The 12,932-nt window shown below is 42.7% G+C and overlaps 1 protein-coding gene across 1 annotated transcript; it reads right to left on the bottom strand.

Moving 5' to 3' along the window:
- Nucleotides 1–3,626: 3,626 nt before the first annotated feature.
- On the bottom strand, nucleotides 3,627–12,232 carry LOC106571674 (potassium channel subfamily K member 13-like). Its single transcript, XM_014145010.3, has 4 exons — nucleotides 11,118–12,232; nucleotides 8,495–9,060; nucleotides 7,931–8,158; nucleotides 3,627–7,606 (listed from the first exon to the last, which is right to left on the bottom strand). The coding sequence occupies exons 1-4, from the start codon at nucleotides 11,452–11,454 to the stop codon at nucleotides 7,445–7,447; spliced, it is 1,293 nt and encodes a 430-aa protein (XP_014000485.1). The 5' UTR covers nucleotides 11,455–12,232; the 3' UTR covers nucleotides 3,627–7,444.
- Between the last annotated feature and the right edge of the window lie 700 nt (nucleotides 12,233–12,932).

Below are 12,932 nucleotides of genomic sequence, written 5' to 3'. Positions count from 1 at the left end.
AGGTTGTAGTCTTCCAATCAACCTTGAAGAAGAAGAGAACATTTGTACCTGGAATTTTGCAGAGTGTGCTGTCTCGAACCATGCTGTTTTGAAGAAATGTTTCTGTGTGAAAAAGTTATAGGTAGCGAGCTGAAGCATCATATCTGCTTTAGTTTTCGAGATGATCGTTTTTTATATAGTGTATATTTATTTATTCGGAACACATTTCTGTTTTGTTGGCAATGTCAATTCTTGCCCTTTTTTTCTAAATAATTGTATGTTTGTTAGCTGGACAGGCAAACATTGCCAAGTACTAAGCAGTAAACCAATCAACACAGTGAGTCACCTACTATCCAGGTACCATCTCTGCTGATCACGTCTGCCAATCACGTTCTCCGTATCTAAGGAACTAAACACAGCTGGTGACAGTTCGAGAGAGAACTCCGTCCGACAAACTGCTAAGTCTTTTTTATATTTTTATTCTATTTAGTTATAGAAAAATAACTCCCAACTTTACATAAAACGCCGCTATACATTCTAAAACTAACCTGGTATTGGCAATACTTTCATCGTTCTCGATTCTGGAAAACAGTTATCTAATAAAGGTCTGTGTCCAGTTGCAGGTGGTTCTACAAACACCAGAGAAAATCCATGTTTTGTATTGAGTGAGCCACAGTGGGGGAAAAAAGTATTTGTTCCCCTGCTGATTTTGTACGTTTGCCCACTGGCAAAGAAATGATCAGTCTATAATTTTAATGGTACGTTTATTTGAACAATGAGAGACAGAATAACAACAGAAATAGAGAAAGACGCATGTCAAAAATGTTATGAATTGATTTGCATTTTAATGAAGGAAATAAGTATTTGACCCCCTCTCAATCAGAAAGATTTCTGGCTCCCAGGTGTCTTTTATACAGGTAACAAGCTGAGATTAGGAGCACACTCTTAAAGGGTGTGCTCCTAACCGCAGCTTGTTACCTGTATAAAAGACACCTGTCCACAGAAGCAATCAATCAATCAGATTCCAAACGCTCCACCATGGCCAAGATCAAAGAGCTCTCCAAGGATGTCAGGGACAAGATTGTAGACCTACACAAGGCTGGAATGGGCTACAAGACCATTGCCAAGCAGCTTGGTGAGAAGGTGACAACATTTGGTGCGATTATTCGCAAATGGAAGAAACACAAAAGAACTGTCAATATCCCTCGGCCTGGGGCTCCATGCAAGATCTCACCTCGTGGAGTTGCAATGAGCATGAGAACGGTGAGGAATCAGCCCAGAACTACACGGGAGGATCTTGTCAATGATCTCAAGGCAGCTGGGACCATAGTCACCAAGAAAACAATTGGTAACACACTATGCCGTGAAGGACTGAAATCCTGCAGCGCCCGCAAGGTCCCCCTGCTCAAGAATACATATACATGCCCGTCTGAAGTTTGCCAATGAACATCTGAATGATTCAGAGGACAACTGGTGAAAGTGTTGTGGTCAGATGAGACCAAAATAGAGCTCTTTGGCATCAACTCAACTCGCCGTGTTTGGAGGAGGAGGAATGCTGCCTATTACCCCAAGAACACCATCTCCACCGTCAAACATGAAGGTGGAAACATTATGCTTTGGGGGTGTTTTTCTGCTAAGGGGACAGGACAACTTCACCGCATCATTTGACGGGGCCATGTACTGTCAGATCTTGGGTGAGAATCTCCTTCCCTCAGCCAGGGCATTGAAAATGGGTCGTGGATGGGTATTCCAGCATGACAATGACCCAAAACATACGGCCAAGGCAACAAAGGAGTGGCTCAAGAAGAAGCACATTAAGGTCCTGGAGTGGCCTAGCCAGTCTCCAGACCTTAATCCCATAGAAAATCTGTGGAGGGAGCTGAAGGTTTGAGTTGCCAAACGTCAGCCTCGAAACCTTAATGACTTGGAGAAGATCTGCAAAGAGGAGTGGGACAAAATCCCTCCTGAGATGTGTGCAAACTTGGTGGCCAACTACAAGAAACGTCTGACCTCTGTGATTGCCAACAAGGGTTTTGCCACCAAGTACTAAGTCATGTTTTGCAGAGGGGTCAAATACTTATTTCCCTCATTAAAATGCAAATCAATTTATAACATTTTAGACATGCGTTTTTCTGGATTCTTTTGTTGTTATTCTGTCTCTCACTGTTCATATAAACCTACCATTAAAATTATAGACTGATCATTTCTTTGTAAGTGGGCAAACATACAAAATCAGCAGGGGATCAAATACTTTTTTCCCCCACTGTATATGCCTCTTCTTTGTGTGTGTAGATCTTTGTTTTGGAAGCACTGTGGGCGAGCTGTCATTTACTTCTACATGTGGCTGCATCGCATAGAAATGACTTGTTCCGGCAATGATGCTGGGAAATTGTAGATGTGCGGCAGCTAAGAGGACGAGGAACCTCTTCGCGCACTACACACATGGATTTAGTATCTCTTGTGTCCTGCTCCCAGAGATCAACCAAGTACTATTTACCAAGCATTGGCTCAACTGATTCACTCACCTGTGAGGAGAACCATCCTAATTTCATTTGAACTAAACCTCCTGTCACTATTAGACATTGTGACCACGTGCATTTGCCTGTTGTCTTTTCTTTGTAGATGTTGTCTTACACAGTCTAGTGCATTTTAGAGTAGAAGAACACCCACTACAGATACACATGCTTGTTAGAGCATCTCGAAGACAAGGTTATGATTATGATTATGTTTTACTATTGTAAACAGATTATGTTTTACTATTGTAACATGAAGTGATGAGAATTCTATTGTCGATGTCAGGAGCCCAGGCTTTTGCCGTAGATGGTGGAGTTCTCAGTCTCCGGACCACACGATTTTAAGATTGCATTCCTAAAATTGCATTCCACTACGACACTTCTTTCTCTATATCGGTTGGCTATATTTGTGACCAGGGTGGGATCCTTTCGATACACCTATGGGGCCTGGGCACACTCCTTCTCCTAGAGAGGAGGAATACTGAAGCATGCGTTGATGACAGTCTCCATCAGAGGTCCAGCCTTTTGGCGTAGATGGTAAAGCTCTCATTTCTAGACTGCAACGTCCAGGCGACACTATATTTAGATACTTTAAATACTGCCTGAGACACCTTTGCTATTTGTCTCTGTGAATCACTATTTGTGATTGTGTTCTTTGTTCTAATGTATATGCATAAAACATACATTATGGAAAACATGTCTCACTCAGTCATAGTCAGTAGAATAATGAATGGATGGACCAGAATTTGGGGACGTCATCTTTTAGAAAGTTAGTTAGGCTAATAATTTAAACCACCTAAATCTATTCTCATTCTGAACATTTAATGTTTGAAACATAAACATTCATTTCCCAACTGCTTTTTCTATAATTCTACAGGCTCTATTATTATCCATACCTTATATTCCAATGGATCCAACATTATGCATGCCCACCATGGTATTGGGCAGCAGCTATTTGAGAACTCATCTGGTTTAGAAATCAAACTATGGTCATCTTGCACATAGTATACAGTACATTGTGCCTAGCTGTTTTTAGAGAAGTATTGCAAGCTATACTATATGTGTAGGATATGCTGTGTTGGCTAATATGCATATGCGGCTGTCATTTTTAAACCTCCATTCTAGCATACATGACACACACATCTATCTACATACATGCTTTTATTTGGGTTTGCAAAGTATATGATTTAATGTTTCTTTAAGCCTGCAGCTAGTTACTTGAAATGAGACAAATAATCATGCCAAAACATGGTTTGAAAATGTAATTCACTGACAGAGATTGCTAATGAAACACTAGCCTCCTGAGCAGGCAAATTGACATGTACAGTAGCTGGCTAGGCTAGTCAAACTAACATTGGCTAGCTTTCAATAAATTGGCTAAATGGTCAACGGAGTTGCGTCTTCATACGATCAAGACAATTCATATTGCATGCTGCATATTTCAAGTGCATTAGAAAACATATTTATCTTATTTCAGTCTTTGGGAGCTCATCACAGACAGACAGCAGCTTCAGTTTTCACCAGGCTCTGTTTACATCTTAGAAGCAGGCCATTGGCTGCATTCATCACAAGGGGTATGTACAGGAGTTCTGATTGGTTCGAGGTTTAGCAGTTCGGTGTTGAAATATACCCTTTCATGATAAAATGTGCAATAATTGAAGGTGCTAATAAATGTTATAGTCATAAATGTTTTACTGTCATATACAAAAAAAATCAGCTCCTCCCTCGATAGGGATTGATCAACTTCGTTTTTTTTCGACCCACAATCTATTATACTGATTTATGACTTTATCTTGGCATATAATGTAACAAAAAAAGTGGATTAAATGTTTAGAAGCTGAATATCTGATTATTCTTTTGTTTCTTTGCCAGGCCTTGATTTGGAGTGAAAGCCAGATGTGACTATTTACTCGACTAGGCCTATGCATTGAATTGAGATGATTACTCACAGATACAGTATGTTAATCACACTGTATCCTAATTCACTTCTACCCAATAGCCGCATGGGAGCTCTCATAAGCCATTGAGATAATGCACAACTCCCACCTTTTCTCTAAGCTCTCTGTGCTCACCCTCATTCACACATGCTTCATAATGGGATTGTGATTGATATTCTTATTGTTGCAGCAATTTACTCCTATTCACATAATGACCGAGGTCTTACTAATCGAATAAATAAGCCAGTCTTTGTACGCCAATCATCACCTCATGCGCATCTGTCTGGTCTAATTCAAGAGCCTTTGTAAGATTTTGGTAACCCCGGACAAGTTTTAACCACATCAGACTCAAAATAGCCGATCTAGCATGTCAACACCTTTTAACTTTCTTGTTGTTACACGCGCAGGGACATTAGTTTCATAACCCCATGGCCTTAATAGGAAGATAATCTCCAGACTCTAGCTTTTCAACACCTCATCTCTATTTCATCATATCTCAAGTCATCTCTATTTATGTTAGCTATATGTGTTTATCCAGTGTGGTGGCAGTGTTCTTGGGAATGGGAATAGTGAGTGGGCAGCCACTTAACACTCAACTACAGCTAGGAACTCCACAAAGAGCTATTGTGACTACATGTGATGTGACGGGAGCTTTGAATAACACAGTGAGTCACCTCTTCTCACACCTGTTTGCTAGCAGCGGTGAAGAGGCTCCCTCACCCTCTTTCTGCCTCCCTCCTGAGGGACATTAGCCAACTACTAGCTTCGGCTCCCAGGTCTCGCTCATGTTGGTGAAAGCCTGGTAGAGGCTAGCCAACTACTGTTCTCTCTGTGTTAAAGTTAGTCCCAACGGGACGACATACAAACAAGACCACCAGACAAGATCATTTCAGGCGTATCCATATTTTTTTTGACACATTCTTGTCAGTACTCTACAGTTAGTTGTAATTTCTTTGTCAACAGTATAGTCACCCAATGATACATTGGTTGTTTCAAAATGGATGAAATGACAAAGTAGCAAAAACAATCTTCTAGTGACAATAAGTAGCAGAGTTGTATCATTTTCTCAATGATATACTGTACCACCGTTTCAAATCGTGACATGAAATTAGATCACCATTTGGTACAAAAATATCAGGTCACATTAATTTGCTGACTCATAGTGTGGGCTATGCTGTATTCAGACCGCCACACTCGTTATACTGCTTCTCCACTGTAGTGTGTTATTAGAGGTAACAGGGAAGACATGATAAATTGGCTTCTTTTCTCTACGGCTTTTTCGGAATAACTAGCTAGGTATGGAGACATTCGGCACTAAAGCTCGCTGTGACGTAAATCTGTAGGAGTCTGTCTCACTAGCACCATGTATAATTTGAGCATCTTCTTCGGTGCGTTCAACAAGGCGTGTGAAGAGGCGTATGTCGCCCCTGCTCCAACCCAATGCATAATGTAGACTCTGATCTGAACAGTTCTGCTCCTCTCTCTCTCTGCTCATTACTGCTTTCTTTCACCCAAACTGGCTCTCCTTTTCACAGATCTGTCTGTTTCTACTTCTCCATTTTCTCTTTCGCCCAACCGGCCCTTTCCCCCCCCCCCCCACAGATCCGTCTCTCCCTTGTCTCTCTCTTTCTAGTTTCAGAATAGAACGAGAACATAACACCTCTGTCATGGAAAGAATGAGAAAAAGGCCCTGAAATAACCTAGAGAGAGACTTGCTTTTCATAGCATTAATATGAGCATGCTGGCCAGGTCCAGATAGATATGGACAAAAGAGTGATACTTCATTGTTAGAGTCCGTATGCTGCTGCCTTATGGTGCTTCAACATAGTGTGGTGAAACAGCAAGATAACAGCCCTCGGATAATACGCTCTAAATTGGAATCTCTAAAGAATAGAATTCTGTTTTTCATTTTGGTTAGAATAAATAGATATCCATTAGTTTGTAATGGTGCTGCTGTGCTGGGTGTTATTGTCCATTGCAGTATGTCTCAAACATAGCAGATAACAAGTTAGAGGAAGCAGTGCAATAGAAAACCCATTACAGCTGATGAACATAACAAGTCTGTAGCCATAACCACTCAGACAGAAGCATGATATTTAGACAGTGTTTCTGTTTGCCACATTCAGCTGTCTCTAAAAGTCTTGCCTGCCTTTTAATAAGGCTGTCTCCCCTTATAGATCGATTGCGGTTTCTTACACACAGTGGAAATTCAGTATTTTTCTTAGAAGGCTATTTCCCCTCTAGGTGTTTTCTCTGAAAAGCAGGCGAGCGGTGGGTCTTCTTGATCAAGATGACAGTATAGGGTGTTTGTAGTCGTGGTGATGAGCAGTTTGTTGGCTAGCTGTTATTCGCTAGTGATATGAAGAATACCATAGGGTAGTTTGAAACCACTCAGCTACAATGTCTTTGGGTAGCTTTCTGTATTCTGTAGTGTCACCATGGAAACTGCCTCGGTAACCGTAACCACCAGATTCCAGCAGTAGCTACAATTGGTCGCGATCCAGATGTGGGTGAAGGAGACGCGCACACAAACACACTCATGCACGCACGCACATAGACACTGCCTGATGAACCAGCATGCATCAGAGAAGAGTGGGTGGCGGCAGGCAGAGTTCTCTTACAACGGAACCTCGTCGCGGTATAGGTTGGTACTTCAGGTCAATTATTCTCCTGCGATGGACAGCTTGATTAAGTAGGGCAGACGTACTGTATTTCATTGTCTCTACAGTTAGGAAACAGCTAACTTTCTGCACACTGAATGCCACTGCACTTCCTTCCCCTTCGCAGCTTGATTGGATGTGCGGTGTGTACTTGACATATTCTGAACTGATGTGGTCTGGCCAGGCTTTAGTCCATGGGGTCAATTATTCTCCTGGTATTGAGTTGGGATGGGGTATTGTAAATTTCTCTATTTGTTCAATTAAAACCAATGTATTTTTAGAGGAAGTCCTGATTTCTTGTGACTGTCTCTCTGGCCAGTCAATCAGTCTGACTTATGTATACATAGGTCTAGGCCTATCTGTCCACGCTGGTCTCTGCCAGGCGGTTGTTCATGATGCCCAGGGCGCCCACCCCTCCGGAGAAGCCATTGTGGCCGTGGCGGGAGCTGGAGCCTGACTGGCGAGGGTGACCGTTAGCCATCTCTGACAGCTGCTTCTGCATGATGGCCAGGTTCACCTGATGAATAGAGAGAAACTAATTCATTACCAAATAAATGTAGAACAAGCGCTGGGTACAGCAATATAGCAGTAAAAATAAATCTAATGATACAGCATCAACATTTCCTGGAACAACCACATGGGCAGGAACCACGATTCGTTTGCACTTCACTTATGCAAATAAATGGCCCGGATATAGAGGATCAGGGTACCAAACACTCTGCAGGATCTGGATCTGATATGTGAACACGCCTCAAGTATTTCACATCTGCCCAAAGTCTTATCTGGGAACAGCCGTAAACCGTAAGTAGTGGACGCATAAATGTTCATGTCTTCTCCTCACCTTATTGGCAGCCAGGAAGTCTTTCATGGAGATCATCTCTCCAGACATCCTCCGTCCGTCCGCCTCGCTGTCGTTGACCGCGTCCGTCTCGATGGACAGGTCCCGCCTGACCCTCAGGTGTCCGGGCACTACCACGTTCCTGCGGGGGTGTCTGGGGTGCGGTTGGTGGCCCCCCCTCCCTGGGCAGCGACATGGCACCTCCAGCCTTCTCAGCAGCCAGTTCAGCACCTCAAAGTCCCAACATAAATGATCAATGGCGATGCTATAATAAAAAAGTCTTGGAGACTAAGCTTACATGACATTTTTCTGAATACATTTTTTTTTTTTACGATACCAAAATGAATGGCTACAATAATAACTTTTATTCACAAGTGCTTTTCAAAACACCCAAAGTCACTACTTTACTTAATAAAATGAGCAAGATGAATACAGTAACAATAACAACAATCCCACCGCGTTGATGATGATGCAGGCCATTATCAGGTCATTATTGTCAGAGTTTTTTCTCAATGACTTAACTGGTTAAATAAAGGCAATAAGATCTGAAGTATAATAAGTTTATACCTGTTTGATGACGATGGAGATGACGTTGAACAGGGAGTAGATACAGCAAACTCCTGTCAGAATAAACAGGAAGTTACCCACCCGGTACGCCGTCTGGTTCTCATTCCCCTCGTCGTACGCAAACATCTGGCTGCTCACCATGTCCCCAAACCCAATGGTGCTGAACGCTACGAAGCAGTAGTACAGAGAATCCAGGTAGCCCCAGCCTTCTACAGCAGAGTACATGGCCGAGGCACAGCAGGATACCAAGATGGCGGCGGCGCCCAGGATCAACATCACACAGTACACCGAGGGCTTCCACCCAGCCAGCCCCTCCCCCCTGCCGCCTCTTCCGGCCCTGCCGCCTCCACCGCTGCCCTCAGAGAGGCGTCGGCGGCCATTTTGAGGAAGCGCGGCCTTGCGAAGATGGCGACGCTCGTGGCAGGACTTGAGGACGAAGGCGATGACGGTGATGACGCGCTCTAGGAAGAGGTTGAAGAACAGGATGGTGGAGGCACAGCCGATCAGGCCGTAGAAGATGAGGAAGATCTTACCACTGATGGTCGCTGGCGTGGTCATTCCAAACCCTGAGGAACATCAAGATGGAGGGATATGTTATTATAAAGAAAACAATACAGGTCAAAACTAGTAATTATGTTTTTGCTTGAATTTATCACCAATTACACCATGGTTGGATAGATAGTGGAATCATTACCATTAGAAAACAGTGTGACAAAACGATACTGAATCACACTGAACAATGCAGTATGATTTGTAGTTATATTTCAAATCCTGTTTATTCACAATCCTAAATCAGTCAGCCTGAGCATAATGTATACTGTCAGCTTTCACAGACAGGTGGAAAAGCACGTTATAAGTTGAAACAACGCTCACACAAGACGCCCCAAATAGAAGTGTCAAGCACGCACACAAACACGACGGCCTTGCTCTGGCTTTTGGATTGTGTGCGCGTTTTAGCATCTGTACAGTAAGTAAGCTCAGAGTTTGTTCAACGCTGACGGTTAATTGGTTGTTAACAAGCACACCGTCCCTCCCTCCCTCCCTCCCTCCCTCCCTCTGCCCTGAGTGGAGTGAAGCACCATTCAGTCACATGCACAATGCCTCCTCAGCCACTCACTCACCTACAGGGTTGCTAATGGTCACAATAATATTATTATTCTTGATTCTTCGCCTTCTCTCTTTCTAGACATCCCCTCATCACACTCTTTATAATTCTCTCTAATTGACTTCTCTCTCACACACTTAACCCTCCCTTTTTACTTCTCTTCCTCTTTACCTTTATTTTTCTCTCTCCTCCTCCCTCTCTCTCTCTCTTTACCATCCTTTATCACTTCTCTCATTCTCGCCCCACCCCTTTATACTACACTAGGAATGCCTACTTTCAGACCAATGGAGGACCCACAGAATCACACACACACACAGCTCTTATCTGATGGACAGAGTGAGCTCAGCTGTGATGAATCCCATGATGAGTCCATCCAATCCAGCCCTTGACTACATGCTCTCTCTGTTCCATTTCACACTGCATTTAACAATGAGCAGGCAGAGGTGAAAAGGGATCTCTCCATTTACTGGCTGCCCCCCCAAAGAAAAGTAGGGCATCCTTTTGTCCCCTTATCTAAGTACAAGAAGTATGGTTATATATACTACTATATTTGAAATTACAGAACAGAAATGTCCTGTATTTAGAATATCTGTACTGAATACAAATGCATTAGCTAAATTCCTCGAAATCCATTTATTTTCTTTCTTGACATGTAATAAAGTAATCTAGAGGCATTAAGGCTTTTAGCTGTGTTGCTTAGCTACAAAAGAGCAGAGATAAGACTGGCTTGTGAGCCATAAAGATCCCCTCTTCACCAGGCTTTTGTTTGCCAACACAGTCTCATATCATTCAGACTGTCACGGTTGTCGTAAGAACGGGACCAAGGCGCAGCGTACGTAGAGTTCCACATCTTTAATATCAAGTGAAACTTCAGCAACACAATAAACGACCACGGTGCACATGTACAAACACAAAATAATATCTCACAAACACAGGTGGGAAAAATAGCTACTTAAATATGATCCCCAATTAGAGGCAACGATTACCAGCTGCCTCTGTGAACCAAACGAAAACACCAACATAGAAATTTTAAACTAGAACACCCCCTCGTCACACCCTGACCTACTACACCATAGAGAAACAAGGGCTCTCTATGGCAAGGGCGTGACACAGACAGAGGGAGAGAGAGAGTTGCTGGAGTTTCCTAGTAATTGGCACTCCAGGCTGCACTAATTTAACAGGGTTTCATATTGAAACCAATTACATGACACACAATAAGACTAATTCAAACTTGATAGGCATGCATATTGAAGCATCATTTAGTTGGCTGTGATTGTTCTGGTTGTGGAATAATTGAATGGTATTCATAAGAGCATGACATCCCTATAGCCTAATTTTCCTTTAAAATTACTTCTAAAAACTACACGTTTTGGAATGCTGAAAAATATGAATTGCTATGTAATTTTGTCAAGTAAGTTAAATATAAAATTGATTATCTCCAGCTTTCATTCATGGTGTTGGATATGATTTGTGTCATATGTGATAATGAGAGAATCTATAAGCTACATAAAATATCACCTATGGTCGAGACCACAGTCCCCACGAAGTAGAACGCGCCGGTAAAGTCCCACCGAGGTCTGATAGTGTCCACGCGAATCCCGGCCAAGTTCGCCTCCTCGTAGTTCCTCAAGAAGTTGTCCAGCTCTTTCTTGCTCAGGTTATTCTTTTGGCTAAACTGTTCAAAACGCTGCGCCCAGCGGTCCTTCGCCTCTGCTTCCATCGGCTGTTCCAGTGCAGAAAAGACAGCGGCACCGCAGAGGAGGTATAGGATTATAAACACCGCTAACATTAGGAACCTGGCGTTATCCTCGTTGAAGGGACCAAAGCCACAACAGCAGCCGCTCCGGCAGGCCATAATGTAGGCTTGTCACGGTTCAACAGGTGCTGGGAACGCGCCGCATCGTTTTATTATGTAACAAATTACACACTCCTCATTATCCATCTTAATGTTTATCGTGGAAAATAACAAACAGGTTCAGGATAGAAACTCTGGTGAAATAGAGTCGGAGGCTGCGGGGATAGAGAGCAGAGATAGCCAGAGAGAAAATGAGGAGAGTTTTCCTCGGAGATTCAACAGCTGGTCACCTGTCATTGTGAAAATTCATCGAAGAACAAACACAACAGTAACCATCAACAGTTGTTAAGGCTCTTTGGCCATCAAGTCCAAATGTCCGTTATTATTTTCCTTTACAATAAACATATGGTGTTATCCTTCACCTTTCCGCGCTTGTCCAAAATAAACAAACTCATTTTCACCTCTCTGTTAATATAGTTAAAATGGTGTTAACCAAAAAGGCGCACAGTTGAAAAGTGGCTTTGAGCGGGTGTGCAAACGAAAAAATAAAATCCACAAACCTTTGGCTGGGGCTGGATAGCAAAATAGTTTACGACGCTGCGTTCAATGCGCAACCTCCCTTCGTCTCAAAATACGCCCCTCTCGCAGAGCGCGTTAAGAAGAAGGTGCTTTCGAATAGCTCACGTTGAATAGAATTTGTCTTCAAATGGTGTACTCTGTATGAACCCAAGGAAAACCGAAGGCTGTTAGTTGTTTTGTCTGTCTGCAACAGTGCGCGTCTAACTGACCTCCACATCAAGAGGCGCCGAGGGTATCGACTGGGCTACACACTGAACAAGCCTCAGTCACAAACTCACCCACCCACACACACCTACTCCTCTTTTCTGGTCGAGACCAAGTGTAACAGGATTGAAGTTGGGAAAATATTAGGAGTTTTGTAAGTCCTTTAGGCCTATGCATGAAAGCAAAATGTAATCAACATCAAGCTATACACTTCAGCTTTAACTTCAACTTAAAAAACATGAGCAACTGTGAATTTACAAAGTGATAAAGTCAAGAAAGATTACATATGTATTACAAATACATTCCTGAGTAATTACTTTAAAGACAACAACCAAATGGAAACATTCTTAGACTATCAAGTGAATCAAGATACTGTCTGGTCACCATGTGACTTGATCAGGCTGCATCAATGCTAAGCATGATTCCAACATTTGGGCAGTCTCCTGCTGTGCTGCCCATTAAATAATGGGGCTGTGATGTCTTCTGCCATGAATCAATATGACGTGACCTTTCAGATCCAGGTCTGAACATTCATGTGTTTGCACAGGGACATCAAGGGACAAGCTGAGCAAATGTCACTACCATGGAACAAGCTGTAAAAATTCAATATGCACATCAGATGGAGATGGACAACAAAAGGCTATTTTTAAAATCTCTGTTAAAAAATAAATCCTGTTTTGAATGTTTAGTGAAGTTAATCCTAACATTGCTGGTGTATCTGTTGTAGCTCACAGTTTGAGGGGCAGAGAATTTCA

Source organism: Salmo salar, chromosome 15, assembly GCF_965601325.2.
Source record: "Salmo salar chromosome 15, fSalSal1, whole genome shotgun sequence".
Classification (NCBI taxonomy): domain Eukaryota; kingdom Metazoa; phylum Chordata; class Actinopteri; order Salmoniformes; family Salmonidae; genus Salmo; species Salmo salar.
Note: the sequence above shows the minus strand (reverse complement) of the source record. Positions and strands in the feature narration are given on the sequence as shown.

What these genes read in the sequence shown, in the direction of transcription:
- LOC106571674 (XM_014145010.3), bottom strand. Translation starts at nt 11,454, where the DNA reads ATGGCCTGCCGGAGCGGCTGCTGTTGTGGCTTTGGTCCCTTCAACGAG. An exon ending in TCTCCATCGTCATCAAACAG is followed by an intron (nt 8,159 to 8,494) that starts GTATAAACTTAT and finishes TGGGACTTTGAG; the next exon opens with GTGCTGAACTGGCTGCTGAG. An exon ending in ACTTCCTGGCTGCCAATAAG is followed by an intron (nt 7,607 to 7,930) that starts GTGAGGAGAAGA and finishes TCTATTCATCAG; the next exon opens with GTGAACCTGGCCATCATGCA.